Source organism: Pseudopodoces humilis, chromosome 1, assembly GCF_049639895.1.
Source record: "Pseudopodoces humilis isolate 2021_Gansu_Grassland_sample_001 chromosome 1, ASM4963989v1, whole genome shotgun sequence".
Lineage (NCBI taxonomy): Eukaryota > Metazoa > Chordata > Aves > Passeriformes > Paridae > Pseudopodoces > Pseudopodoces humilis.
The window spans coordinates 31556502-31582752 of NC_142200.1; the positions used below are offsets into that span (position 1 = coordinate 31556502).

Below are 26251 nucleotides of genomic sequence, written 5' to 3' on the forward strand. Positions count from 1 at the left end.
ATTAAATCTTTACTTTTCCTCACAGGGTCATTAATTAAACTGACAAATGCAACAACTGAAGTTCTGCAAGTAAAAAAACCAAAAACATCATGATTTATAGCACAGGTAAACTAAAATACTGTAGTCCTTAATTAACAGATATACTCATGAGCTTTTTAACAGAAAGCAAGAGACGTAAGATGCTTTAAGTAGAAGTTGCAATTTTGCAACATAAGTCTGTACAAAACCTCCAGGCAGCACGCTGTGAAGGAAGTACCTGTGTCCCAGGAAATGCTTTTTCCATAAATCCTTGTTAACAGTAGCTTTCCCCCCAACCCCAAACTATTTACAAGTATATGCATTTTGCAAGCTCAAAGCACCTTGTTTCACATCCTTATGAATGCATGCATTGACATTTCATCCTTTCATGTGCAAATTCTAAAATTCATTGTAACCAAGGAAAAAAAAAAAGTTAAGAGAGTTCAAAACCTGTCTACAATCATAAGTGAAAGGATCAAAAATGTCAGATGTTGCAGACCACTGGCTCCTAATAAAGCTCTCTTTATTGTATTCACCATTCTTGAGTAATTTTTTCCCTGTTTTTTTCAGTTTGTTACAAAAGCAGTCTTTTTTTAAATTAAACAGTATTTAAACTAAACAACTCTTCATGCCATGCAAAAATAACATTTTATGCACTTTTGTGGAGGCTTTCCATGTTTTAGTTCATAGGCATTACTAACTGTTTTAAGAAAAGATGTTTTTATTGCTTCTGTAACTAGTCACATGCTAGTTTCACGTGTAGGACAATAACCAGTTTCTCCTGGACTTGAATGAATTTCTGGAGCAAATAAATGGTTTTCCATTTTGTGACCTTCTTGGTTATTGTCTGGCTTTACCTCACCCACAGCATGGTAAATGTCTTGAGTACAGTTGTGGCTCATGCTTTTGGGTGAAGAGCTGACCTGTGGCTCCCCTGTTAAATTGTTGCCATCACTATGTTTATCCCCACAGCAATTTGTCTTGATATCCTGTTTTTTCTCATGTTTCACACCATGTAACTCCATAAACTCTTCTTCTTCTCCAGTGTCTATTTCAGTGAAGCTCCTCCTCTCTTTTGAAGGGAAAGTGAAAATTTTTTGTTTGGGAAAGAGTGGGGATGATTTTTTAGCAGGTCCCTGACAAAGTGCAGATGCGTCAGCACCAAGTACAGGCCGTTCACCTTGGGGGGAATTTTCTTCTAGGAGAATGGTGCTGATGTGCTGAGGGGTGGCCTGTGTGAAGTCTGCTGCTGCTGTCACTGGCAGTGGCCTTGCAGTGCTTGGTGGAGTTTGAGGAGCGCCACCTCTATTGTCTTTAAAATTAACTTTAAGGGATCTAGATTTTAATGGGTTGCTACCTTTCAGGGAGCTTTTGGGGCTTTCCATGGCAGTGTCAAAATGAAAATGACCATGTGAAACAGTTTGGGACCCACTGCCATCACTGATAACAGCTCTGTTGATTGGATTATAGTCAAAGGTGACATCGGTTGGAGAAAATCCTCTGTCTTTTGCAAATGGTATGAACTGAGAACTTCTTGCTCTTTGGTTTTCTTCCAGGTTAACGGCATCTGTTGGAAATCTCATTTGCAAGTGAGAGCCAGGAAACAGAGAGAGGGGAGACCTCTCTGTTTCTGTGAAGTCAGTTGCACAACTGGCAAAACTGTCGATACTGGATGTGCTTCTCATGTCCATGACAACGTCCGCAGGCCCAGTTGGCAACGGATCTCTCTGACCTATGACTTCTTCCATTTCTATTTCTTCCTCGTACCTGGGTGGCTTTGCTGACTGGTCTTGGTAACCAGCATTGAGATTAGGCTGAGACTGAGTTTTAGTAATTTCATTATACAGCATCTCCAGTTTTTGGGCACTGAGGTGCTGTGGGCTGGAGGATGCTGCAGCGTTGTTCAATTGCTCATGGGAGTCTTGTTGACTAACTTCTTGGTACTTGTTTTCATAAGATTTGTTTGAGCTTGTTTCAGACATTGTCCTTCTGGCCCATTTCCACCGGCTTGGGGACAGGTGGCTGTCATCAGGTGTCTCCTTTGGACTGAGTGGTTCTCCAAGCTTTCCTGAATCTACCGCTACATCTATCATTTCCATACTGCGAGCAAAGGCATCTTTCAGATTCATGGAGACAATACTGCCATTTCTTTTAGCTCGCTCAAGTGCTTCTCTCCTCTTAATTGCCTTCTCCTGTCTTTTCTGCTCCTTATAAAACTCTGAGAAATTGTTCACAATAATTGGTATGGGCAAGGCTATGACCAGCACTCCAGCAATACAGCAAAGTCCTCCAACTATTTTACCTAGTAAGGTCTTAGGATAAATGTCACCATATCCTACAGTAGTCATAGTGATTGTTGCCCACCAGAATGATGCAGGAATACTTGTAAATTTTGTAGCATCCTCGTCCTTTTCAGCAAAGAATACAAGACTTGAAAATATCATTATGCCCATGGCTAAAAATAATATCAACAAGCCCAATTCATTGTAACTCCGCCTGAGTGTAAAGCCTAAAGACTGAAGGCCTGTTGAATGTCTGGCGAGCTTAAGAATCCTTAGGATCCTCATAATTCGAAATATCTGAACCACACGTCTGACATTTTGGAACTGCAGGACACTTTTGTTGGACTCTGTGAGAAAAATGGTGACATAGTACGGCAAGATAGCCAGTAAGTCAATGACATTTAATGGGCCTTTGAAGAACTTCCACTTATTTGGTGAGGACAGAAAACGCAAAAGATACTCCATGGTAAACCAAGCAATACACACAGCTTCAACGTGTGCTAGCTGAGGGTTGTCATTTGGCTGCCCAAATTCATCTATTTCTTGAAGTTCTGGCAGTGTGTTAAGAGACAAAGCAATAGTGGACAGGACGATGAACAGAATGGACACAATGGCCAAAATCTGTAAAACAAAATAAAAAATGTTTTTGGTTAGACTGATACAAGTGTACTTGTCAGGGTTTGATTAAATCCTTTCAAATGTACATGTGTCAAATAAACATAGAATGGTGGAAGCTGTTTTCATGGCTGCATTCATTATTTTGTTTTATTGTTTTGAATTTCGCACAGAGAAAACATTAGACTCATCTTAGACATGGCCAAAACCTGATTGCTTTACTGCCTGCAGTAAGCCAATTAATTTCAGAAAGCAGGCCATGACTAGTCTTACCATTTCTAAATTACAATAGGAGGTGATGTTTATTAGTGCAAGTCACCAAGTGAAAGATATATAGTTCCTGCTAATGTGCAGAACATTATGAATTTTCTGCATTAATTGTAATTATGTAAAACTTTACATAGTGTGGAGAATTGATTTGGGAATACCATGTGTACGAGGGTAATTCAGCACTTCATAGTGCACACTTTCCTAGACAGGCATAAATTTATAACCTGAAAAGTTAAGAAGAAAAAGTTAAGAAGAATAAACACGAAGCAGTGTTCAGGAGACTAGTCCTGCCGAATTGTCATGTACTGACAAATTTCAGATGCTACAAGAATTGAAGGTTTTGGTCCTGAATTAGGTTGAGAGCAAGATTTTAAAAGGTAAGAAGTATGAAGGAGAACTGAGTTTCTCATAATTATTAAGATGTGTAAGTAGACAAAGGCTTCCAAGAAATAAAATTTTGCTTTCTGTCTAAGAAGATAGGTTTTATAATATATTTTGTCACTCACTTTCATAGAATCTTAGAATCACAGAATCACAGAAACATTAATGCTGAAAGAGATCTCCAAGACCCTCAAGTCCAATGTTTAACTGAACACCACCATGCCAACTAAACCATAGCCCTAAGTGCCACACCACTTGTTTCCTGAATGCTTCAAGACCTGCTGACTCCTTAGGCAGCCTGTTCAAATGCCTGTCAAGCCTTTGAGTGAAGAAATTCTTCCTGATGTTCAACCTGAACTTCCCCTGGCACAGCTTGAGGCCATATCCTTTCATCTTACCACTGGTTGCCTGTGAGGACAGGCTGACCCCCACATGGCTACAGCCTCCTTTCAGGCATTTATAAGGAGTGATAAAGTCTCTCCTGAGCCTCCTTTTTTCCAGGCTAAACAACTCCAGCTCCCTCAGCTGCTCATCATAACACTTGTAAGCTGCTCTGTGCTCCAGACCCTCCACCAGCTTTGTTGCCCTTCTCTGGACACACTCCAGCATCTCAAAGTGTTTAGTGAGGGACTCAGAACTGAACACAGGACTTAAGGTAAGGCCTCACCAGTGCCAAGTACAGGACTGCTGCCCCGGTCCTGCTGGCCACACTATTCCTGACACAAGACAGGATGTCATTGGTGGTGTTGGCCACCAGGGCTCACTGCTGGCTCATGTTCAGCATGCTGTTGAGTACCAATCCCAGGTCCTTTTCCACTAGACAACTTTCCAGCCACTCTTTCCCAAGTCTGTAGCACCACATGTGGTTGTTGTGACCAAAGTGCAGGACCCAGCAGTTTGTCATGTTGATATCATATCATATCAATCATAACATATCATATCATATCATACAGCTGGTCTTGGCCCATTGATTCATCTTGTTCATATCCCTCTGTAGAGCCTTCCTGCCCTCCAGCAGATCAACACTCCTGCCCAACATTGGGCTGAATGAAAACTTACTGAGGGTGCACTCAATCTCTTCATCCAGATCACGGATAAAAATCTTAAACAGCACTGGCCTCAATACTGAGCCTTGGGAAGCCCCACTAGTAACCAGATGCCAGCTGGATGTAGCACCATTAACCCCCACAGCTCCCTGGACGCAGCCATCCAGCCAGGCCTGCACACAGTGAAGAGTGCACCTGTGCAAGCCGTGGGCTGCCGGTCCTGGAGAATGCTGTGGGAGACAGTGTCAAAGGCTTTACTGAAGTCCAGGCAGACAGCATTCACAGCCTTTCCCTCATCCACTAGGCAGGTCTCCTGGTCAGAAAAACAGATCAGGTTGGTCAGGCAGGACCTGTCTTTCCTAAACGCATTGTGGCTGGGCCTGATCCTCTGGTTGTCCTGTTCGTGATGTGTGATTGCACTTAAGATAATCTGTCTCGTAACCTTACCCAGCATCAAGGTCAGGCTGAGAGACCTGTAGTTCCCTGGACCATTCTTCTGACCCTTCTTGTAGATGTGTGTCACATTGGCCAACCTCCAATTTCAGTTTCTGAGCTCTACACAGTTGAAACACTCCTGAATGTACAGACACACCCCACACCTTTCGTTCCTCACCTGTTCTTTCTGAAGAGCTTATAACCATCCATTGCCACACTTCATTCATGTGAGTGTTCCCACCATGGTTTGTGATGGCAACCACATCATTGCTCTCCTGCTGCACCATGGCTTCCAGCTCCTCCTGTTTGTTATCCATACTGTGTTCTGCCGTGTACATGCATTTCAGGTGGGTTATTGATTTCATACCCAACACTGGCATGTTCTCCCCAGGCTCATCTCTAGTGGGCCTGGACCTATTCTCTTCCCCCTTCAAAGCTAGTTTAAAGCTCTCTCAATCAGTCCTGCTACAATCCTTTTCCCCCTTTTAGACAGGTGAACCCCATCTGTCTCCAGCAGGCCGGATTCTGTATAAATTGCCCCATGATGGAAAAAAGATATTTTGATAAAGTTCAGTTCTCCGTACCTCACAGCCTCCCACTTTCCCTGGAATAGCTGATCATTGTCTTTAACAGAACCAACATTATGAGAAAAAAATGAAAATCAGAAAACCTCACAGCCTTACCAGAAAGTTTAGTTATTTATACTCTAAGGAATATAAGCAGATTTGAGACAGTGAGCAGTGTTAAAATGATACAAAAATCATTATAACACTTAGAAAAAAATATATTGTTTTGGAAGACCTAATTAAATCCATGTTTTTATTAGAAATAATAAAATAAACTGTTTTCTGTTTTAAAGCTCAGTTTAAGCTCATTCATAAAAGCATTTACTTTCATTTCTCAGAAATGGTACTGTTAAATCCATTTGGTGATGTTCCAAGGACACATTAGGTCTGACAAAATTGCTGGAACACCCAAGAAGAGTGAAAAGCAGCTGAGAAGAATACAAGTATGAGGAGTGTATGCAGAGAGACTGGTCACAGTGGTGATAGAGGCTCTAGAGATAGAAAGGCCACCTCACTGTAGCTTTGAGAAAAATGGCAGTTAACTTGTTTCATCTATGGGTTATTAAGAGGATATTCAGCTCTCTAAGCACAAACAGAAATTGCTCATGGTGTGGTGTGTATTTAGCATCATGTTGTAATTATGTACTATCTTTGGCCTTTTTCAGCTACTAATAGTACAGAACAGGTATACAGGTATCACCTTTCATATTCTAAAGCATTGAAACAATTATTTGAATTTTTCTCTACCAGTGCTGCTTCTGTCTTTTTTTTTTTTTAACTATATTTATTGGAGAAATAAGATCCATCCATTTCTCCTGCCAAGTGAGTGACCATCTGTCTTCATCCTTCATACAGCCCATTCAGAAAACATCCTTAGGTTAATCTATCCTATTTAGGTGGGCTATACAGTCCTTTAAAACTTCTGATACCAACATCAGCAAAAGAAGCCAACCTTATGGCTAAAAAGAATGAGGGCAATAACAATGCATATGTAGGCAGGGCTGATTAATGAAATTTGTAGCTAGGATTGAGGCAGACAAAGGACAGCACTGTAAATGAACAATAACTACCTTTCAAACTGTGAAAGTCACCTGTATCAGATTTCACTGGAAACTTAAATAAGGTGTACTAGGTTATCCACTTCACCTTAATGACTGTGAAATAGCTAATGCAGGCTTGAGTTCTTTAAAGTACTCAATAGCATAATTATACTTTCAGAATTTACAGAACAAATGAAAAAGGCATAGGTCTGAACAGTTGAGTTTGCAGTTTCTCTCAAGCTGATGGAGCCTCACTGGGACCAGAATCAGAATGTAAATAACAGGATTGGAAAAAGCTGCATAATACCAGGACCCAATTGCTTGACATGCATTGTTCTTAGAAAAAAATAATACTGTAAGAGTGTATCTGCCCAACTGTCATCAAACTGATTTTAATTAGGAAACACTGGCATTTCAGTTTGTCATAAGGGATTTATTTCATGCCTAAATGTTTACCAGCATACGAAAGGTCCTAGAAAAGAGATGAGTCAGTGAATAGCACCCTCTCTTGCACCATGTGACATTGCTAAAACTCCATGCATTTTATAGACCTTGGACACAAAACTTTCCTGTTCAGAGTTGCCACCCAGGGTGTTTTATTGAAAAGAAGCAACTATTTGTTTGTCCCAGCCATTCCTTCGTGGCTGCTTCATATGCTGCTAACACACAAGCCTGACCTCGCCCAGATCTTTTAATAAAATATGCAGTATAGCAAGCCTGGAATGTTAAGTGTTTTATACATACCATCTATAAGCATGAGTCTGTTCTTCATGAAAAAAAAATACAGCAAAGTAAAGCAGTTTGGTTTCTTCTAATGTAAGAATCTCAAGCTTTTATTTGTTGGGGACTTTGTTGTGTAATTAAAGCGGTGCATCATTCTACACACAGTATGTTTTAATTATTGCAATTGATTAGATTTCACAACTCATTAGGCAAAAAATGCCAGGGGAAAACTTGGAAGAACAAGAGCAACTATGAAAAAAAGAAGTTAAAAAGAACTCCATATTCTGAGTCTACATAAGGAACACTTTGCAGGCATAACTATGCCTGTAAATTCTCATAGAACAGATGCAGATTGTATTATGAGAAGCAGAGTTTGTAAGAAAGACTTGTAGCAAACTGCTAGGCTGGTTATGCTGATACAGAAGTGTAAAGAAACCATCACTGACTGAATCTTTCCCAGCAGAACTTCCTGTTATGTGATATTTCTAAACCATATTCTGGACTGAAAGGCCCAGAAAATTTGCATGCTCCAAGTGATTAATCTACGACCACAGTTCTTGACATAATATTTTTAACCTGCATTTCAGAATACACTCTGTTAAATGACAGATTCTGGCAGGTTATGTAATTTAGGTATGGTACTACAAAAGCACATGAAAATCCAGATCCTCTTAATCTTTAAAAATATTTCCTTTTAAATGGCATTTTTTTCTAAAAGAATTGACAGATTTAAATTCCTTTCCCTATGGGCTGGACATGAGGCATTTGAATCTGTTGATGCAATGAATAGTAAAACATTCCTTGAGTTAATGATGCAGTCTTAACAGCCTCCGCCAGATGATGTTGTTTCTAGGTTTTGGGGTTCAAGGACTGGTAGCAATCTCCTGAAAATGTAGTTGTTTCCCAGTATTTTCACTAATTTTCACTAAAAAGTGGCTTTTTTTCCCTGTGCACCATCTCATTACTTATTACTGCCAGCAGTGTGAGGAATTCTGCATAAAATGAGCATACAACTGAGGCAGAAAATAAAGGTGCAATGGAATAGCCTTCAAATTGTTCCTTGCTATTCTGCAACAACTGAAACAATAAGTGAAATGCCACAGTATGTGAAAAGGCTTCTGCCAATACTGAATAAGCCAGAGTAATTTTTATGTAAAGCAGAGAAAAAGTATGCATCAGGTTCACATTAAAATATAGCTGCTGAGGGGAATTTCAGTTGAGCCCTACTGATCAGTACAGTATGTTTGATTAATATGGGTTTCAGTTTGGAATCAGGTAAGAGTGTACTAGCAACAGTGTTTTCTTAGCCTTTTTTTTTCCTAGGGTGGGACCTAGCATAGGATCTAGACCATTTAAATAATAGACAGCAGTATAGTCTCACGCTTTTTAAATTTCTAGCCTCCACAGACACTGAAAATTATCAGGCTGTCATATATGCCTCTCTTTCTGCATTTAAATGCATGATATTGTCTTCACATGAAGTTCCCTGGCAGTATCTTTAATTCTGCCTTTAGAAAATCTCAGAAAAAATTGCTGTTGTTCAGCTTTTGAAAGGCTTCTGGAGAACTCTATCAACTTTCTTGGGCACTTAGCTATAGCCTCAGAAGCATCTGCTCTTGGGAAAGAGGTGTCCTGAGCTAGATTTGAGCAGATAGGTATCTGGAGCTGGTCTCGGTTCTTCAGATCAACCTGAGAGCTACCAAGTGCTGTAGCCTGCAGATCGTGCTGGATCTTGCATGGAAGGGAAGCTTGTAGTACAGAGCTCCCAGCTCTGGCCAGACAATCCACACACTCACAGCCACACTGGGAGGAGCAGAAGGTCAGATAATGAATGTTTTCATTTTTCTGAGGGAGGAATCCCATGAAAGTGGAAGACATATTGTTAAGCTTGATGAGAAGTTTATAAAAACTTCTTACAGCATCCTTTACTGTAAAGTGTCTTCAGATTGTGATATAGAGTTTGCAACTGAATGGACAAAAAGTCTTGCTCAGTAAGAGTGCCATCTTGTACATCTGTCTAAATCTGTGTGCACTCTGTTCTTGACATCTGGGACTATCCAAATGAGATGCACACTGGAGAAGGAAAGACAGCACTACAAATTGAGTCACCTTGCAACTATAACTATTTCCACACGAGGAATTTTAAGATTAGTCAGGACATCAGTCTGTAGACATTTAGGGGAAGGGGCCATTAAAATATTCTTCTGTGATTCAAAGGACAAGACGAAAGTCATGATACAACATCTCGCTCCCTGGTTGCTCCATTTTCTCCTTCCATTGTATCCCTGGGACTTCCCAGTTACAGGCATCACCTCTTCCTTCTGACCCACAATTTTGTATCATGCTGCTTTGCAGAGGGGACTGTATTCAACTTACACCTGTATTTCTGCATTCCCAACATGTATCAGTGTGTCAAAAATCACATCATAAACAGTCTGACAGACTTAAAATCTAAGGTTTCAACGGACCACACTGAAAAGGTTCAACAAAAGGCAAGATATTTTGCTACAGTCCTTTTCTGGCTAGTGCTCTTTTTTAACATAAAGTCCTTAGCCATGGGACATAAAAAAGGAGACAAATAAATCCTACTTGGATGTACTCCAAACTAGAACACAATGGAGCTATGGCAAGCCTTAAGCATGCCAAATCTAACCAATCTCAATAGTCCTGCAACATTGAGAATTATCTAAGAATAGAACTATATGTTTGTAATTGCTAGTTGTTTTAAGTGATGGAAAAAATTATTTCCAGTTACTAAAAGTTTAATTTTTGGAAAATAAGAGAGGGGAATAATTTAACAGAACAACATAAATGTAGTGCAGCTTACACCTCTATCAATGTTGCCCTTTCAGAAACACATCTCATAATAACTCTGACAGCCTGTGTGATCACTGAACAGCTTCTCTCTGCTGCTCTCAGTCTCCTTCCTTGATGACATTATTTAGAATTCTGACCTTTCATTTCCCACTTTTTCCTAGATTAGTATTATTATTAATATCTTTAAGGACTTGATTTGAATGCTCTTCATTGCTCTTTCAGGGATATTCATTAAGCCTCACATTAACCACATATATGAAGGTTAAGTTCTCAGTGTTGTATTTATCTGGTGTCTAAGTGATGCACAGTCTTTTCCTTTGGTCTCTTTGCACTGGGATGACTCTCACTTAAGAAGCTTGGTTTAGAAATACCCATTTAGGAGGTTTTCACTTAAGATTTCATGACTAGCTCCATAAACACTCATCATATTTTTATGTATGAGAATCATCTACTAGTTCATCAGTAGATGAAAAAGCTCTGTTTCCAGTTTAGCTTGACAGACAAGTTCCTATGAAGATAGTGAACGCATGTGCAATGTTTATTCATGATTCTATGAAGTTTACCTAAGGAGTGGCACATGTCCAGGGATGTGCTTTCCTATCAAGCTCACCCAGACTGGGAGCCAACATCTGTGACCACCTTTGTTTCTGTAATGTAGTGTCCTTCAAGTCTCTGTCTGAGGAGGTTTCAGGCAGGTGGAGTTTGCTGCCTGCCAATTCCAGTATGCATGGCAGATTGGTGATGATAACATCAGCAGAATCATCATCATGGTAATTCTAGTGGAAGGTGTAATAACAGGTAGTAAAAGCTCAAATTTTGCCACTAGGCAACTCAAACTATTCCAAGCACAGCTGTAGTCAAGCTAGGTATTTTGAAACTGGCTAAGGTAGGTCTACCCAACCAGAGAAAGTGTTTCTGTCTCGGCAAAACCTTCAATTCAGAAGTTCCGTCATAAAGCCATGGTCTGTAGCTGATATACTTCCTGCTGGAGAGCACTGAATAAATTCCATTTTTTTTCACAAAGCCTTTCCACCACTTTGTGCTGACCTTCCCACTCCATAGATGAATATTTGCCTTAGAAGATCTAGCATCTCAGAGGGAATAAACCTGCTTAGGAAAAGATATTTTATTCTTTGAGATTAGCAAGCATCCTTCTGGTTTAAAGTAACAGTAATAAAATGCCTCTTTCCTGCATTAGATGCAGGTAGATTACTGTTTATTGTATTTATACTATTAGGATAACAGTAATAGAATACACCCCTCCTGCATTCTGGGGTGAACAAACTGCATTTACTTAATGACATGATTATTGCTTTAGGGAAGGGTAGCCTTGGGGTTTGTGCCACCGAGATTTTCAGCATAAGAATTTAGTTTGAGTTTGAGAATTTGATTATGGCTGAGTAGTGAGGTGGTTTTGCATAAGGCAACTCAGTGGGTAATATGGCAAATGAGAACCCTGGGAATGGACTGAGCCTCTGTGAATCTGAACAAAAGAACAATTCAAGCCTCTTAGAACACTAGGGACACATTAGGCACACAGTAGAAAACTAAGTACAACACTGCAAACATTTGCAGGATGTATTTACTAAATATTGCAACCAAAAAGTGATGTTGGAGACCAGAGAAATTGCAATATGCACAAGTAATAGGCAATGGATTGCAAATGGCACTGTCAGCTTGATCTTTAGCACAGCCCTGATGAACCTGCTGTGTTTCATTATAGGCAAGAGCTGAGGATAATACTGAGGGCATTTGTTGGACTGGCAAAGATGGGAGACCTTAAGTAGTCACAGATGAAGACAATCTTCATAGTTTGGAAGAGACATATGTATTCAATTTAGCATCAGTGGAGACAGCCTTGAATACTGAATCAGCACAGAGTTAATGAGAATAATTTTTTTTTAACATATTAAGATCCATATCAAGTCAGCTCTAATATTATTTTGCTGTTGTTCAACAGCAAAAATCTATTTCAGCTGGAGACATGAAATCAATTATTTAATGATAAATAGCAAACTGTCCTCTAGGAATTAATGCAGAAGAAATGGCAGATGCAGAGTAAATGTAGGTGAATTGCTTTGTGTTTTTTTCACTATGAAATTGGATTAGCCCATGAATTTGACTGTCATATATTGACAGATACAGAGCTAGTACCTGCTTGAAATTATAGTGTGGCTAGTTTAATCAATTAACTAATTTAATGTAAGGTAGTTTACTGTGAAAATAAAAATTTTATTTAGCTAATGCTTTCTTTGCTCTATAATAATGTGAGAGATTTAACTGCCTTACATATGATCACAAAAAATTAACTTAAAGAGTCATCTCAAAGGCTTTATTTATACATAGCTTTTTGGCCTCCTATGTATTATTTCTAAATGGATCAATTTGCTTGTGTGTGCAAGAAAAGTTATCTACATTTATCAAAAATGAATGTGATGTCTTTATTAAAGTTTCTGCCTACCCTTATTCAGAAGTTTTCTAAACCTTTTACATATTTCTTACATTTAAGTTGTGTTTTGTACTATTTGCCTAAATTTTTTTTTGGTAGTGAAAGCTGAGTATTATTATTTAGATTAATGTACCAGAGTCTTCAAAATTTGCATCGAAGTCATGACAAGGAGCTTGCAGTTTCCAATCCTTTTGCATAGCAAACCATATGCAAGATCTGTTCTGTGCTACTTCACGCACAAAAACATTGGCTTCATTACAGGAATTTCATTTAAAAAACCCAACAAACCAAAGAAACAAGGGAAAAAACCCACAGCAAATCAGCCCAGCCTCCAGAGCCAAACAGAGAGGTCGTCCGCAGCATGGTCTGGGCTGGCTGTGGGAGCCAGGGGAGCGGGGCTGGAGCGGGCGATGGCACCCGGGAGCTGTCCCCCGGCCCGGTGCTGAAAGCGGGGCCGCCGCAAAGAGGATGCGGCACATGTGGTGAGCCCACAATCACTGCAAACCCCTTTCATTCTGTCACGTTACTTACATGAAGGTAGGCAAATTATGCAGTCTAAAAGATAAGTCTTGGAAAAGAAAGATACTCTGGCATAATATTTGTTTCTTGGAAAAAATACCATTGAAGGAGGTAGGAATGTCACCAGAGGTGAGATATTTCTTTTTACCTCTTGCCATTTAGTAAGTTGTTGCTAACACCCAGCAAATCACGGTGGAGATAAACAAAAAGGAGTAATGAAAAATCAAAGCACAATTGTTTAGCTCTAAGGAGTTTTAGAGTAGGCTGTTGAATGGATTTAATGGGGGAAATCAGCATACCTGATACACAGATTTATTCTGATGCTACCTATTTTGATATTAACATTCAACTTAAAGCAGAAAGCTGGATGTAACTGATTTTTAAAACATGGAAACTGGAAATCAAATTTCTTGGTTCTCACTTCTTCTATTTTCCATTTAGTTTTAATGGAATTTGCTTACACTTGGGACCTCAGGTTATTAACCAGGACTGTACGCTTGAGTCTAATTTGCTGACAAATACATTAAGATTTTTGTTTAAACTAGTCTCATTCTATCATCTTCTTACCATTGAATAAGGTGGGTTTTTTTGACATATAATACAATGAGTAGGTATGGTATTTCTGAAGGAAAATTTTATCTATGAGACTTATTTGAAATTATGACAGGCCCCAAATTATTTATTCATATTTTCAAAATAATTTTTTCTATCTTGGCTTCATGTCAATTTCTACATAAATTCCAGAAAGAAGGCTCTACATATAATATCTATATTAATCTATGGTTTTATGTGAAGGTTATGCCATTATTTCCCAAACTTGCAGAATAATTGAAATTGTCAGGGAAAGTAATCCTGCCTGCTTTCTTTTTTTGCAATACAGTAGTGAAAGGTCTGCATATATTAAGTGTCATTTCCTTATGTTAGATGTCACTCCAGGATTACTTTTGCAACATCATCTGAAATTCTGCAGTTTCAAACCCTTATGAAGTCATGGTGTATGCTGTAACACACACACAGAGTACCAATGCTCTCCAATAAACATGTAAACATCCTCACATCACATTTAGGAAGGTCAAATTGTAACTGACGACAGATCTGATTCAGAAAATACATTATCCATTATTAAAATACTATTAAAATGTTCTGCTCTTGCTGCTGTGAGCTCAGACTAACAGGACAGTATATGAGAAAATGTGTGTAAATTAAGGGAACATTCCAGTTTAGGGCTGTAATTCAGGCTCTGCTTTTAGCACAGGTACCTCAAGCAGGTGCTGAACGGGGTGTTCAAGGAATGTTAGTTTTAACCCAAACTGTGACTTGGACAGAAGAAGGGCCGAGTATTCCCTGCTCTGCAGAAGACTGTTCTGTCACAAATAAATGTCTGTTATGCTTATGGTCTATTAAAATTAGGGTCTATCAATGTTACAAGGTCTGTTTTTTCCCTCAGGAAATCAAAGGGAGGTTTACTGTTGCCTTTTACCAGAATGCACAAGTAGAGTTTGAATATTTTAGTCAGCTGTACCGGGAAACAAAGGAGGGCAGTCTGACAAGGCTTAGTCTAATGTTCTGTATAAATTTTGATATTTTTCCTATTTTGTATTTTAACCAGTAGATGTCTCTGTTTTATCATGCAGCTGTTGGCAAGGACACACTATTCCTGTTGTCACAACACATATTTAGTAAGAGAACCATTTATTTCCCATGGAATGAATACACGTGAATGCAAAAATGCCGACTTAATGCTCTCAGCATACCCTAGCCAACCTAAGCCCCCAGAAGCTTTGGTGAGAGCTCTGGCTGCTAAGCAATTTTGAAAATCATCTTTATGGAAATGTCCCATAGGATTTTAAGAGGACAAAAGGGGAATTGGTGAGATTCTATGGATATTCATCTAAAAAATGTAATAAATTTAGTCCATCTTTTTTTATCCCGTGGAAAGGCTCTCAGAAGCAGCTTACAGAACAGTATGGAGTATTTGATTTCTACACAATGCCTCAGGAAATTCCATGTTGGGATAGATGAATTATCTCCTCTGCTTTCACAAACGTGTAAGATTATATTATTTCTGCATCTATAGGCATCAAGAATAGAAATGTAGATTATTTAAAACTCTTGCACCTAACTGAAAATATCATTGTGATACAATTCTATTCAGACTTATGTATTTTCCAAATTTCAAAAGAAAAATAATACAGGATATATACAGTTTTTCTAAAATCTCTACAAATGAGATCAGCAATTTAAAACTTACATTCAAATTCTATTATTTTAAATATATGAAAAATGAAGATATATTATTTCAGAATTTAGAACTTTTTGGTTTTTGGTGATTTTCTAAGAATGTGATAGGTTTCTATCAGTTGTTTCCTGACCTTCTTCTTGTTCTCCTAGGGCAGTAGTCCACACATTTAAAAACATAGGTGATATTTTTTTTTTTGTCTCTGTTTTCCTGGGATCTTTGTATTTAAGACAGTGGATTAGGTCATCAGAGAGAAAAAATACTGGACTGGACCTAGACTGAGCCCTAAGCCCTAGACTGAGCATCAGAATTTTTGTTTGTGGGTTGCTCCATCCTGGTCAGATACTCCCTTTTAGAAATTCCTACAGAAACTGTTAGGATCTGTTGTTGTGCCACATACTTATTAAAGTAAAAACACATACAATCTTAGAGAAGAGAAATGCCACCTCTTTTAGATGGCAGCTGTTCCCACATGAACAAGCAGGATGCTGGGGCTGTTTTTCCCATTTAGACCCAAGTCAATGTCGGAAACAGAACTCCTCCAGCTGGAGGAAGTGTGCTCCTCAAGGACAAATAGATGTTACAGACTACCCCTGTGTGTTCACACTTTCACCCACTGTGGCTCTTTCTCCTACTGTCAAGTGGAACCAGAGGTGAGCTATTTTTTAGGCCACATTTATGCTCCAAATGCACTGTGATGAGAGGCATAGATGGCCAGTCTGAGTCATCAGTCCCGTGTCACTGGTTCCACCAGGCTGGCCATTTCTGGGACCCAAGCAGAACATGAAGCAGCAGAAATATCAGGCCTTACCCTGAAATGGCTTATTATTAAATACAGCTTTTCCCCAGATGTCTGAACAATGAGGAGCTGACTGTAGAAGGGGACATGAGTGTTGACTAGCTTCAAAAGAAGGACCAAATTGTCTGTCAAGTCTTCCTGGTTGTCAAACTGACAGCCAGGCCAGAGAAACCCCATAGGTTTCCATGACTGCAGCTACACAGCAGAGTCTCTACAGCTCAATCAGCCTTAAGACAATAAATAAACCTGAAATAAATTTGTTGAACAGCTATAATGCAGCTATCTGCAGCAAGGCTATGGACAATAAAATTCATCTTCAAAGAACCCTTGAACATGGAACAAATACATTATACTCTGGCTATGCTTCAGGAAGTATCTTTCATAGCCGACAATTTCATAATACATATAGTTTTTTTTTTTTCTTTAAACTGCCAGCATCTGGCAATTTATGATAAAGGCTTGGAACAGAGTCTTTGGGGTATTTACAATTGCTTCTATCTACACACTGATTACATATATTTGTACTTCTGAAAGCCACATAAAACTCCCACACTCACCACCAAAACTCAAAAATTTTCTGGAAGGGCAATGTGATTCTTTATTCTACATGATCTTTATGATAAGGGATAGAACTGCATGAGTAATAAAAGAAGAGAAAGGTTTGTGTTATTACTCAGTCAGAAGTGCTAATCAAAACAAAGTAAATAGTTTTCAAAAATCTCTTACTGTGGAGTATATGTGACAAAACCATATGGCTTTTAGTAATTACAGTAATGGCAGTACTGGAAGAAATAATTCAGGTACCACCTGGAATAAACTGGAACCACTGTGTATAAGGAATATATGTAATATTACTATAAACTGTTATATATGTTTTCTCTGAGATGTAAACATACAGGTATGCACTTTCAAAAGGATTATTAATTATTGATCTTGTAGATTATAACTGCTTCTGCTTTATTCTGGGTCTTTTATGTCCAATTATTTTTCTGCAAGCTGTATAATTAGAAACACATTTTTATGGGAAAACACCTGGCTTACTATACCTAGGAGCTCACTGACAGCAACAACACCATGGCTGAGGTTTGGTTTTTTTTTTCAAAATTACTTTTCATAGTAGTCATGGAAGTGCACACTCCTATCATTGTCCCACGCTCCTTTGAAGGATAGGAAGTGGGACAGAGGTGATTTGTTGCCTTCAGTATAATACATTCAACATTATAACAGTTAATGTTAGTCTGAAAGGAAAAAATTGGCAATACTGCTTTTACTGTCATACAAGATGGAGAAATGGATGTGGTATGGAGATTAGGGAGTCAAAGAACAGGAATATTTGAGGTGATTTGCAAAATTTGGGATCTTGACTTCTGAACTGAATTTCAGCATCTAAGAAAACACTTTTCTTCTTTGAGGTTCTGTTTATGTTACAGAATGTTATCCTTTTGACATATTTCCATTAAGACAGAAAATGAGAACCTGGTTTGACACAAAATAGGATTTAGAAATATGGGACTATATTACAATTATCAAAGGAAATACAGCATCTTCCGCCAGCCCTAATATCACTATGTATGGATACATTTCTGCTCAAACAATTCCATCCCTGCTTCATTTCCACATCCTGGTTCACTTCTAGGTTCTTTCTGGAGGCATATGATCACCTCTGTGTGAGATGAGATCAGTATTCTGGATAATATACTCAGGAGAATAGTATGGACAGTCTCCTGAACGGGAGGGACTTTAGAGTAACCTGTCTGTGTGCTTGGACTGAGCCAGAAGAGACATTTTCATCACTAGCCCCAGCAAGCTTCCAAATGTACCTTCCACAGCCACAACCTGACACCGAATCTGATTTACACGAGAAAGCACTCATATAGCAACTGTGGGATGTTACTGTACATAACTAATGCCTCTTCTGGGGGAAGCCTGCTATATGTAACTCAACAAGATAAACAGTAATTTCTATGGATTTTTATCTGCAGGAAGCTTGTTTCAGAGCAGCATGATTTGGGTAAGAGATTCCCCTAAAGGCATGTGAAATCATAAAGGAGGAACAGTTTCCAAATCTCTCTCAGTGGAAATCAGAGAGCCAAACAGTAAAATGGTGCCAGTAAAGAAAGTGAGGAACAGATGTACTTTCATTGTCTAATCCTTCCACTTAGTTAGTCTTTCAATATGATGCTAACATCAAAACATGCAAATAAAGTTGCATTGACAATGTCAAACATCAGCACTGTTAGTAGGGTCACTAGTTTCACACCGATTCTGGAAGCTGGGATGAAAAGTGCTTATGAATTTTATCTTTACATCAAAGGAAAACATTTCCTCTGAAACACCCTGTCAAAAGGAAAAGATGCAATCCCCTCTCCATTTCAAAGCATTGGATTTTTATTAAAATTCATTTAGTGCCTAACTTTGTAGCTGGAAAGAAAAGCAATATTTATTTTGGAGTTGCCAATTGCTTTTGATTTTGACAAATGACTTAAATTATTTGCTTATCAGATTTACTTTAGGAATGAATTGTATATTTTTTTCCAGAGGGTGCTACAATTCCTAAAGAGTTTCATCAATTTTCCATTAATGTGCCAGTCAGTCTTAACCAATAATTGCTAAAGCAGAGGCATCATATTAACCTCTTGATACCAGAAGTTGGAATTAGCATATTAGCACTCAAGCAATGTAAACATTTGTCCATTGGTGACAAGGGATTAAACTGCAGCATGCAGTGTCTGCTGTGAAATAATTCACTTTACCTGGCCTAGCACGTTTTCTGCAGTGCACAAATCCTTATCCAAATGCACAGAACTCACTTGGAATATCCTCACAACTTCAGCAGCCAAACACCCATTCAAAGCAGAAGTCTGGAATTAAAATCCTACCTCAGTCTGATGTTATCTCGAAGCAGCTCAAATGAATGAACCTTTAGCTTTTGTTACCTTTTCTTTTCCTGCACTCTATACAGTAATTACTGGGGGCTTTTGCAGGGAATATGCTTGTGCATACTATCAGCAAACATTTTTGATCAGTAATTTATACATCAAGATATGCTTCAAAATCTGATCACCACAGTAATCCCAGATGTAAGAACCCTGTTGCTTCATACTAAAATACTAAAAAATTGACACGATACAATTATGGTAGCAGCAGTATAATTTTAAACACAAATTTCGTGACTGAATGATTTTTTTTTCAGTGAGAAATCTGGCTCAACAGTTATCACTCATTTTTTCTTCCAGTAATATTTATCACATCACAGCAAAAGAAAATAAAAGACTCATCAAACATATAGGCATAGATACTTTATATAAGAATTCCTAGTATTTATTAAGCATATCAGAAGTTTTACAGGAATAACATTATGAAAGGAGTTTGTTGTTGTGCATTATTACTGCCTTAAGTTTTGATAAACTGTGAGTTATCAAAACTTGCAGGTAGGTCCTGAAATTGAAAGCCAGGTGGACTTTCTAGATATAAGCTGTTTAATTTTCAAGAGAAATGGAAAAGAGCTCCTGGGGAAGACTGGAATATCATGCCTATGGCCTCACGTTTCTTAGCTATAAATTTCCTGTTGTATAAAATTTCAGCATAAAAACTACTGTACAGTAGCTGCCAACTTTACGTTTGTCTTAAAAGGATCAATTAATTATGTCTGGGGTTCCATAAACTTTCAGAGATCAGTCCCCATTTAAATCACAGCACCTTGCTGGCTCTCTTTCTTATGTAGGAATGCAAGGTGGGGTGGGTTGCTGTTGGTCATGCACAACCACACGGGCACCCACTCAGGGTTTACTGGCCATAGTCTGAGGACCTGTATAGATATTATCAATTCTTAAATGATTCTGTAAACTGGACCAATAGTCAGCACTAACCATTTTCATTACATGATTTTGGGGCATTGGATAACTTGTTTTCCTTATAATTAATTATTTACTACTGTTTACATTGCATTGCTGAAGAATGCAGTTCCCATTGAAGTGGGCTCTTTACAGACAATTGCAGACTCTTATCTGCATCTAGATTAATCTTGATACTAGATGAACACAATAAATAAAATGGAAAGACAGGAAGACAGGGACACTGTCACCATTTGAAGCTTGGTATCACATATTATATAATTTGTATATTTTTTATATGAGTGTCTTTTCAGGGAATGGGGGCCTATGAGTTCAGGACAATGTGTAGCAATAAGTGCTCTTTAGTTAGTTAAAAAATAAAATTCATTATTTTCTATGACAGTTTAGTTTTGCATATGATTTATATATGTAAGAACTTTTTGCAACAGTAAGAAAGGCAAAAAAACCCCTTAGACTGAATGAGAATTGTGTTATCATATTAATAATAATTTTCATTTCCTCATAGTGAAATAAATCCAATCCTCAAAGATAAGGGCAAGATTTGAGATGAGTAAATTTGTCTAGAGGCCCAGAGTTTTTATAGCTCAATTGCTTGGAGTGGCTCATATTAATTCTGTTCACTTACTCCCACATGTCTAACAAATATCATATAGTATTTCCAACAAATCATTGACTTTCCCTTCTTTTCCCTTGTTAAAGACACTTGTTTGCAGTTCTGCCAAAACCATTAAAACGTGATTTATTTTATACATCTTCCATGCCAGAAAGGAGTTGAAAGGATCCCATTTGAAGAAAAACCTATTAGGAAACTTGAAATGAAAAAAAAATTTCCTTTTTCTTTGCTCTCCACTAGTCTGTGAAGCTGGAAGACTGACATTATTAGTTCTTTTCACTGCACCACCTTCTCACTGTATTTTGTAAGTACATTGCAATTCCTGTTTAGCAGTTTATAAGCTTCCACTTCAGCAATTTAGATGAAGAAATAACTTGTATGTGCATGTATCTGTGGTTATCTATCTTAACTACATAATCTGCAAAAGCAGATACCTTAATTACCTTAATGCAATCAGGAAAGGAACTTCTGAGTCCTTTCAATATAAATGCCCTATTAATGGCTTTTACAGCTGATCTTCAGAATGCTGAGTTGAAGCATATGAGAACAGCTGATACTATGCTGATAGACAAGAGGTCAAATCTTTACAGGTCACATATGTTACTGCTGAAAGCTTAAGCAATTGCTTGCATGCAGGGTTATTTATGGTGTTGAAGCGTCAACCATAGTATTGGTATCTGATCCATACCTCATATAGATAAACCAACCTGAATGCCAACTCAGGGAACAGATGTCTGTGAAACTTGTCTGGTTGACAGATGCCATAAAGTTTATTAAATATTAATGGCCACTTAAGCAGATTTTCTCTGCTAGTTCCTCTCTGAAGAAGTCACAAAATCCCAAATTATCTGGACTTCATTTTAGTCCATGAAAAAGCTACTTCAAGGTCTAGGGAAGGTTGCATCTCCAGCACTTTGATCAAGAACCTTCTTCTTTCTGTATCTTCTACAGGTGTCAAAGTTATCTCTCACTTTGAGCAGGACTTGTATTGTTTTCCCTTTATCACATTTTTAGGTTTGATTATTTTATGATTATTTTAGGTTTGATTACTTTAGAAACAGTTCTTGGATGCAAACATGCTGCTTGGTTAGGAATACAGCAATAAAACATCAGCACAATGCAACAATAAAACAACAGTAAAAATATGTCTAGTTTATGAATAGTAGTAAAATCCCTTTGCTTGGACCAGGGATTCTTAAACTGCATAACACTTAACTGCCATGAAAGATGCATAAATAATTCCTAGGAAGCCAATAGCTTCCTTCTGAGCAGAAATGTGACTGGGAACTGCTGTCATTTGTCCCACCATTACCACAGAGATGGTACATGAGAAGAATAAAGCTGGGGACTTCTGGAACCCTTTGTGTTTTGCAACAGATAAAACTATTCAGTTCAGAACAATGAGCAGCTTCTCTCCAGGATACATGCAGGAGGCTGTGCAGCACAGAAGCAGAAACTTTATATATAATGAGCCACTTCACATAGCAGATTATGTGGTAGCCTCTCATAACAGAGTAAAATAATTCCCCCGGTGTGAGCCTTATTTTAAAAGACATCTGCTTACAGTTGTGAGGGATAATATTTTGCAGTGATAGGGAACATTTTAATCTCGAGCAAGAGACTGGAGTATTGGCTGTAACTACCTACAATTACAATTTGAACTCTCTCTTACAAAGTTACACTTCCAGATCTCCACAGCTGTTCATATATTCATGTACTGTACAGATGAGGAGGACAAAGATATCTGCTCAGACTACTTACATCTCACAGACTTTTAGATACTTTGGATAATCTAAAATGTACAAAGTGTACTTCTAAGACAGAAGAACATTGTCTCAAGATTATAGTCTTTAAAGAAAAGTCACCAAATCTCAGATTTACTCTTACTCAAAACTGCCATTTACAAATCTCGAGATTTCATGAGAGCAGCAGATGGTGAAAACACATTTTAAACTCATTTATGCTCCATGTAGTGGGATGAATTCTTTTTGCTCTCCTCGTAAGTATCCTCCCAATACAATTCTGACATTATTTCCAAAAGCTGAAATTGATTATGAAGCTGGGGGTTTTTCCTCCATTTCATTTTGTATGGTTTTTGAAGTGACAAAGAAGTAAATCTTCACTTGTATTTCAAATGCAACACCTGTCAGCATTCATATATATTAAACATACACACACCTATGTTCACATACACACACATCTACATATATATGCATGCAAGTATGTACACTTATGCCTAGAAAGATCCCTGTTAAATAACTACAGATTTGAAAGACAAAAGCTTAATTCAGGAGCATTTAGGGTTGTGGGTTACATTGCTGGCATAGTGCTAAATTCAATTTACTAAACCCTTTATGCAATGTTTTATTACACTAAACATTGTAGATATGCCAAAAGTGAAAAAGCGGATTGCTGTGGAAGATTTAATGAATTTATGTCACTCTGGAAGCCTGAATCAAACATGATATTCCTGGAGCTTAATTTGGATTGCTAGTGATTTTTAAAGTAATTTGGAGCATACAGTTAGGAGACATTTGAACTGGGCTGGAAATACTCTTTGGAAAAATACAATTTGTTGCATATCTTCTCTGCATTGTGTTATTTTGGGTTCCTTTCTATTTTTAGTGCATACTGCTCTGTCTGAGACTTTCACTTTCCATATATCAGTTCTCAGTTTCCACCAATTTCTGCATGAATTGCACCAATGGGGAGTGGCAAGAAAGCAAGCTCAAAGATAACAATGGAAGTGCTAACACACCGTGGTAAAACTCCATGGGCTCTGAGGATTTCAGGTAGAGGTGTACCGAGTGCATACAAAGTGATACTTTGTTCATTCAATATGAAGAAATACCTGGAACATCCTTCTTCAGGGTTCTATTTTTTATTTTTTTTTAAATTAATTCACAGTACTTCCTGATTTGCTTCACCAACCTGATCTCATTTCAACAGTTCTCTTTGTGAGTAAGATGAAATAGAGAACATCCAACACAGTCAGTTCAGTTCAAAATTCAGTTACACAGAAACATTTTTAATGTAATATTGTGCTGTGATTTATAGACATTTAAAAAAGCCAAGCATTAAGAGGCTCAAGAGAAAGAAGAAAAGAATTAAAGTTTGGCTGGACCTTGCACTAGACCTTTTCTTCACAAAGAAAAAGCAAAATGAAAACATCTCTAGACTGACCTGTATGTTAGAAGAGTTAACCACATAATATCAATATGTCAAAATCAGGAGTATCTACAGAATACTGAATGAATCCTAGAGATACTTCACCAGTGATTTAATGTTCATTATGCATCATAAATATTGATCACTTGAACAGATGGGCAAGGATTTACTGAGGAAAATTTTGAGAGAAATGAAAATGAATAAATATTTCCTCCATGCCTTTTCTTCTGTTTTAATGGTAAAAGTATTTTTTTTAAAAACCGAAATGTCAGATATCCATTACAAATCTGGAGATTTTTATTTAAAAGGAAAAGCTTTTCCACAAATTTCAAGCAGTAAATTTCTGACTCTTTCCATTGTAAACTACAAATAGAGATTTAAGTGCCCAGACAAAATATGAGAATATTTCTGGGGGTATTGCATCACTGACACTTGTGATCTGAGTCACCTGTTGGAATGGTCACATTCTACCTTCCCAATTTAACTACTGCTTTGTCTCAGGCAGGTGAATCTCAGCACAAGTGTTGAACAGATCCATCACAATGGTGATGTGTTCCAATGCACAGCAAATACCCAAATTCTTGAAAACAAGGCTGACTCAGGATGTGCAGCTCACCTTCTGGGGTACTTGCACATGCTCAGGCACAAAAGGAAGAGTACCCACCTTGCCTCTAGTCTGATTTTAGTGGGATGATGTTTTGACAGCACTTTTAAATGAGTTCATCAAAGTTAAGGATGTGAAGTTTAGGTGGAATGAATCTGAATTCTGATGTTAGTGATATTCCCTGATACTTTATAAAATCAGTAATTTGTGTATGATTCTGTAAAGAAATTGAGATTAAATAATAAGCACAGCATATTAAATTTCTCTTAGCCATAATATAATTAATATAATGTAATGTAATGTAATGTAATGTAATGTAATATCATATCATATCATATCATATCATATCATATCATATCATACAATAAAATACAGACTAATATGTATGGTAAAATATCCAGGAAGAGTAAAGTTCACTTTTTTAACTGCAAAAGAATTCCGTATTATTCAGAGGGGTATTCCATACTATTCATCCTCAGGCTAGAATGTACAGTGGATTCTACTATTACCTCCCTCCCAAAATGCTATTTAAAATCCTTTGAGCCTGTCAGTTCAGACAGTTTTCAGACCACTTCACTGCCCACTTACCTAATTTGTATTTAATCAATTTGTCTGAGAGAATGTTATGATAGATAGATTCAAAAGACTTATTAACATTCCCTAATCTCCTCACATCCACCAAGAGACCCGTTATTACAGAAAGGTATCAGGTTAGTTAAGCATGATTTTCCCATTTTTAAATCTATCTCAGTCACCTTCATGTTTTTAATACAGCAGGAAACAGCTTCCAGGATGATTTGTTCCATGATCTTTCCAGGGACTGAGGTGTGGTTGACCAGTCTGTATTTTCTCCTTTCCCTTTTAGGAGTTATGAGATCCTATCAAATTGTGGATGCCCAGTTTGTTTAAATGTTTTAAAATCTGATTCTCCTCCATGGAGGGCAAATTTTTCTTTTTCCAGAACATCCCAAGGTTCTCACAGATCTTGTACTGCTGATGGTCCATCTTATCAGTAAAGACCCTCTGTGCTGGCTCAGGCTGCAGCTTCAATGCTGCTAATGTGAATTGTAGAATCTTTCACTAGTAATGAGGGGGTTAGAAATAATTTTATTTTCAATTTAAGTTCTAGGGTCATTTTTTTTTAACAGCCATTAGCCAGAAAAGCCTTATTTTTCCCTACCAGCAGAGATTTGCATGTAGAACTCCATTCATTTTGGTGAACATGTGGGACTGGAAACCTCAGGATATGCAGCAGCTTTGAAGGACTAACTCTTCAGTGAATCTAATCACATGCTAGTAATTCAATGCTACTAGTCCTGAACTAACTAGATTAAAACCAGCAAGTTCTGTACATGCAACAATAACTCCTACTGTTTTTCAGAATTCCCCCAATAAACAGAGAGAAGGCATGGAGTGGCTCATAAATAAATAATATAACCCACAGAAACAGTTGCCATAATATTTTGTTTTATTTTACTGCTGAAAATTTCCACTCTGAAGACAAGTTTTATGTTCCATATAGAAGAACATCTTGTTACCACAAAGTACTGAAAGTCACACGTTCTGACTTGTTAGATATGGCAGAAATTGATCTTAGCCGAGAAAGTAAAAAGCCACAGCAAAATTATCATAACTATAAATTGCATCTGAAGAGCACTATTGCTTTTTTTTTTTTTGTGTGTGTGTGTTAAGTGGTAATATAGACAATAAATCCAAACATATGTTGGTATGAAACAATTCAACGAATGAATAGGAATTGAAAGGGTTTACTGGAACTGAGAATGGCCAGAGTGAAAATAAGAATGAAACACAA

The 26251-nt window shown here is 37.8% G+C and overlaps 1 protein-coding gene across 1 annotated transcript in view; it reads right to left on the reverse strand.

Annotated features, from left to right (window-relative positions):
• Positions 1–239: 239 nt before the first annotated feature.
• The window catches only part of KCNB2 (potassium voltage-gated channel subfamily B member 2), a 164728-nt gene continuing 138716 nt past the window's right edge, over positions 240–26251 (reverse strand). Inside the window, exon 2 of the mRNA XM_005517096.3 lies at positions 240–2921. Coding sequence (XP_005517153.2) covers positions 759–2921 — 2163 coding nt within the window. The 3' untranslated portion in view covers positions 240–758. The remainder of the gene's footprint in view (positions 2922–26251) is intronic.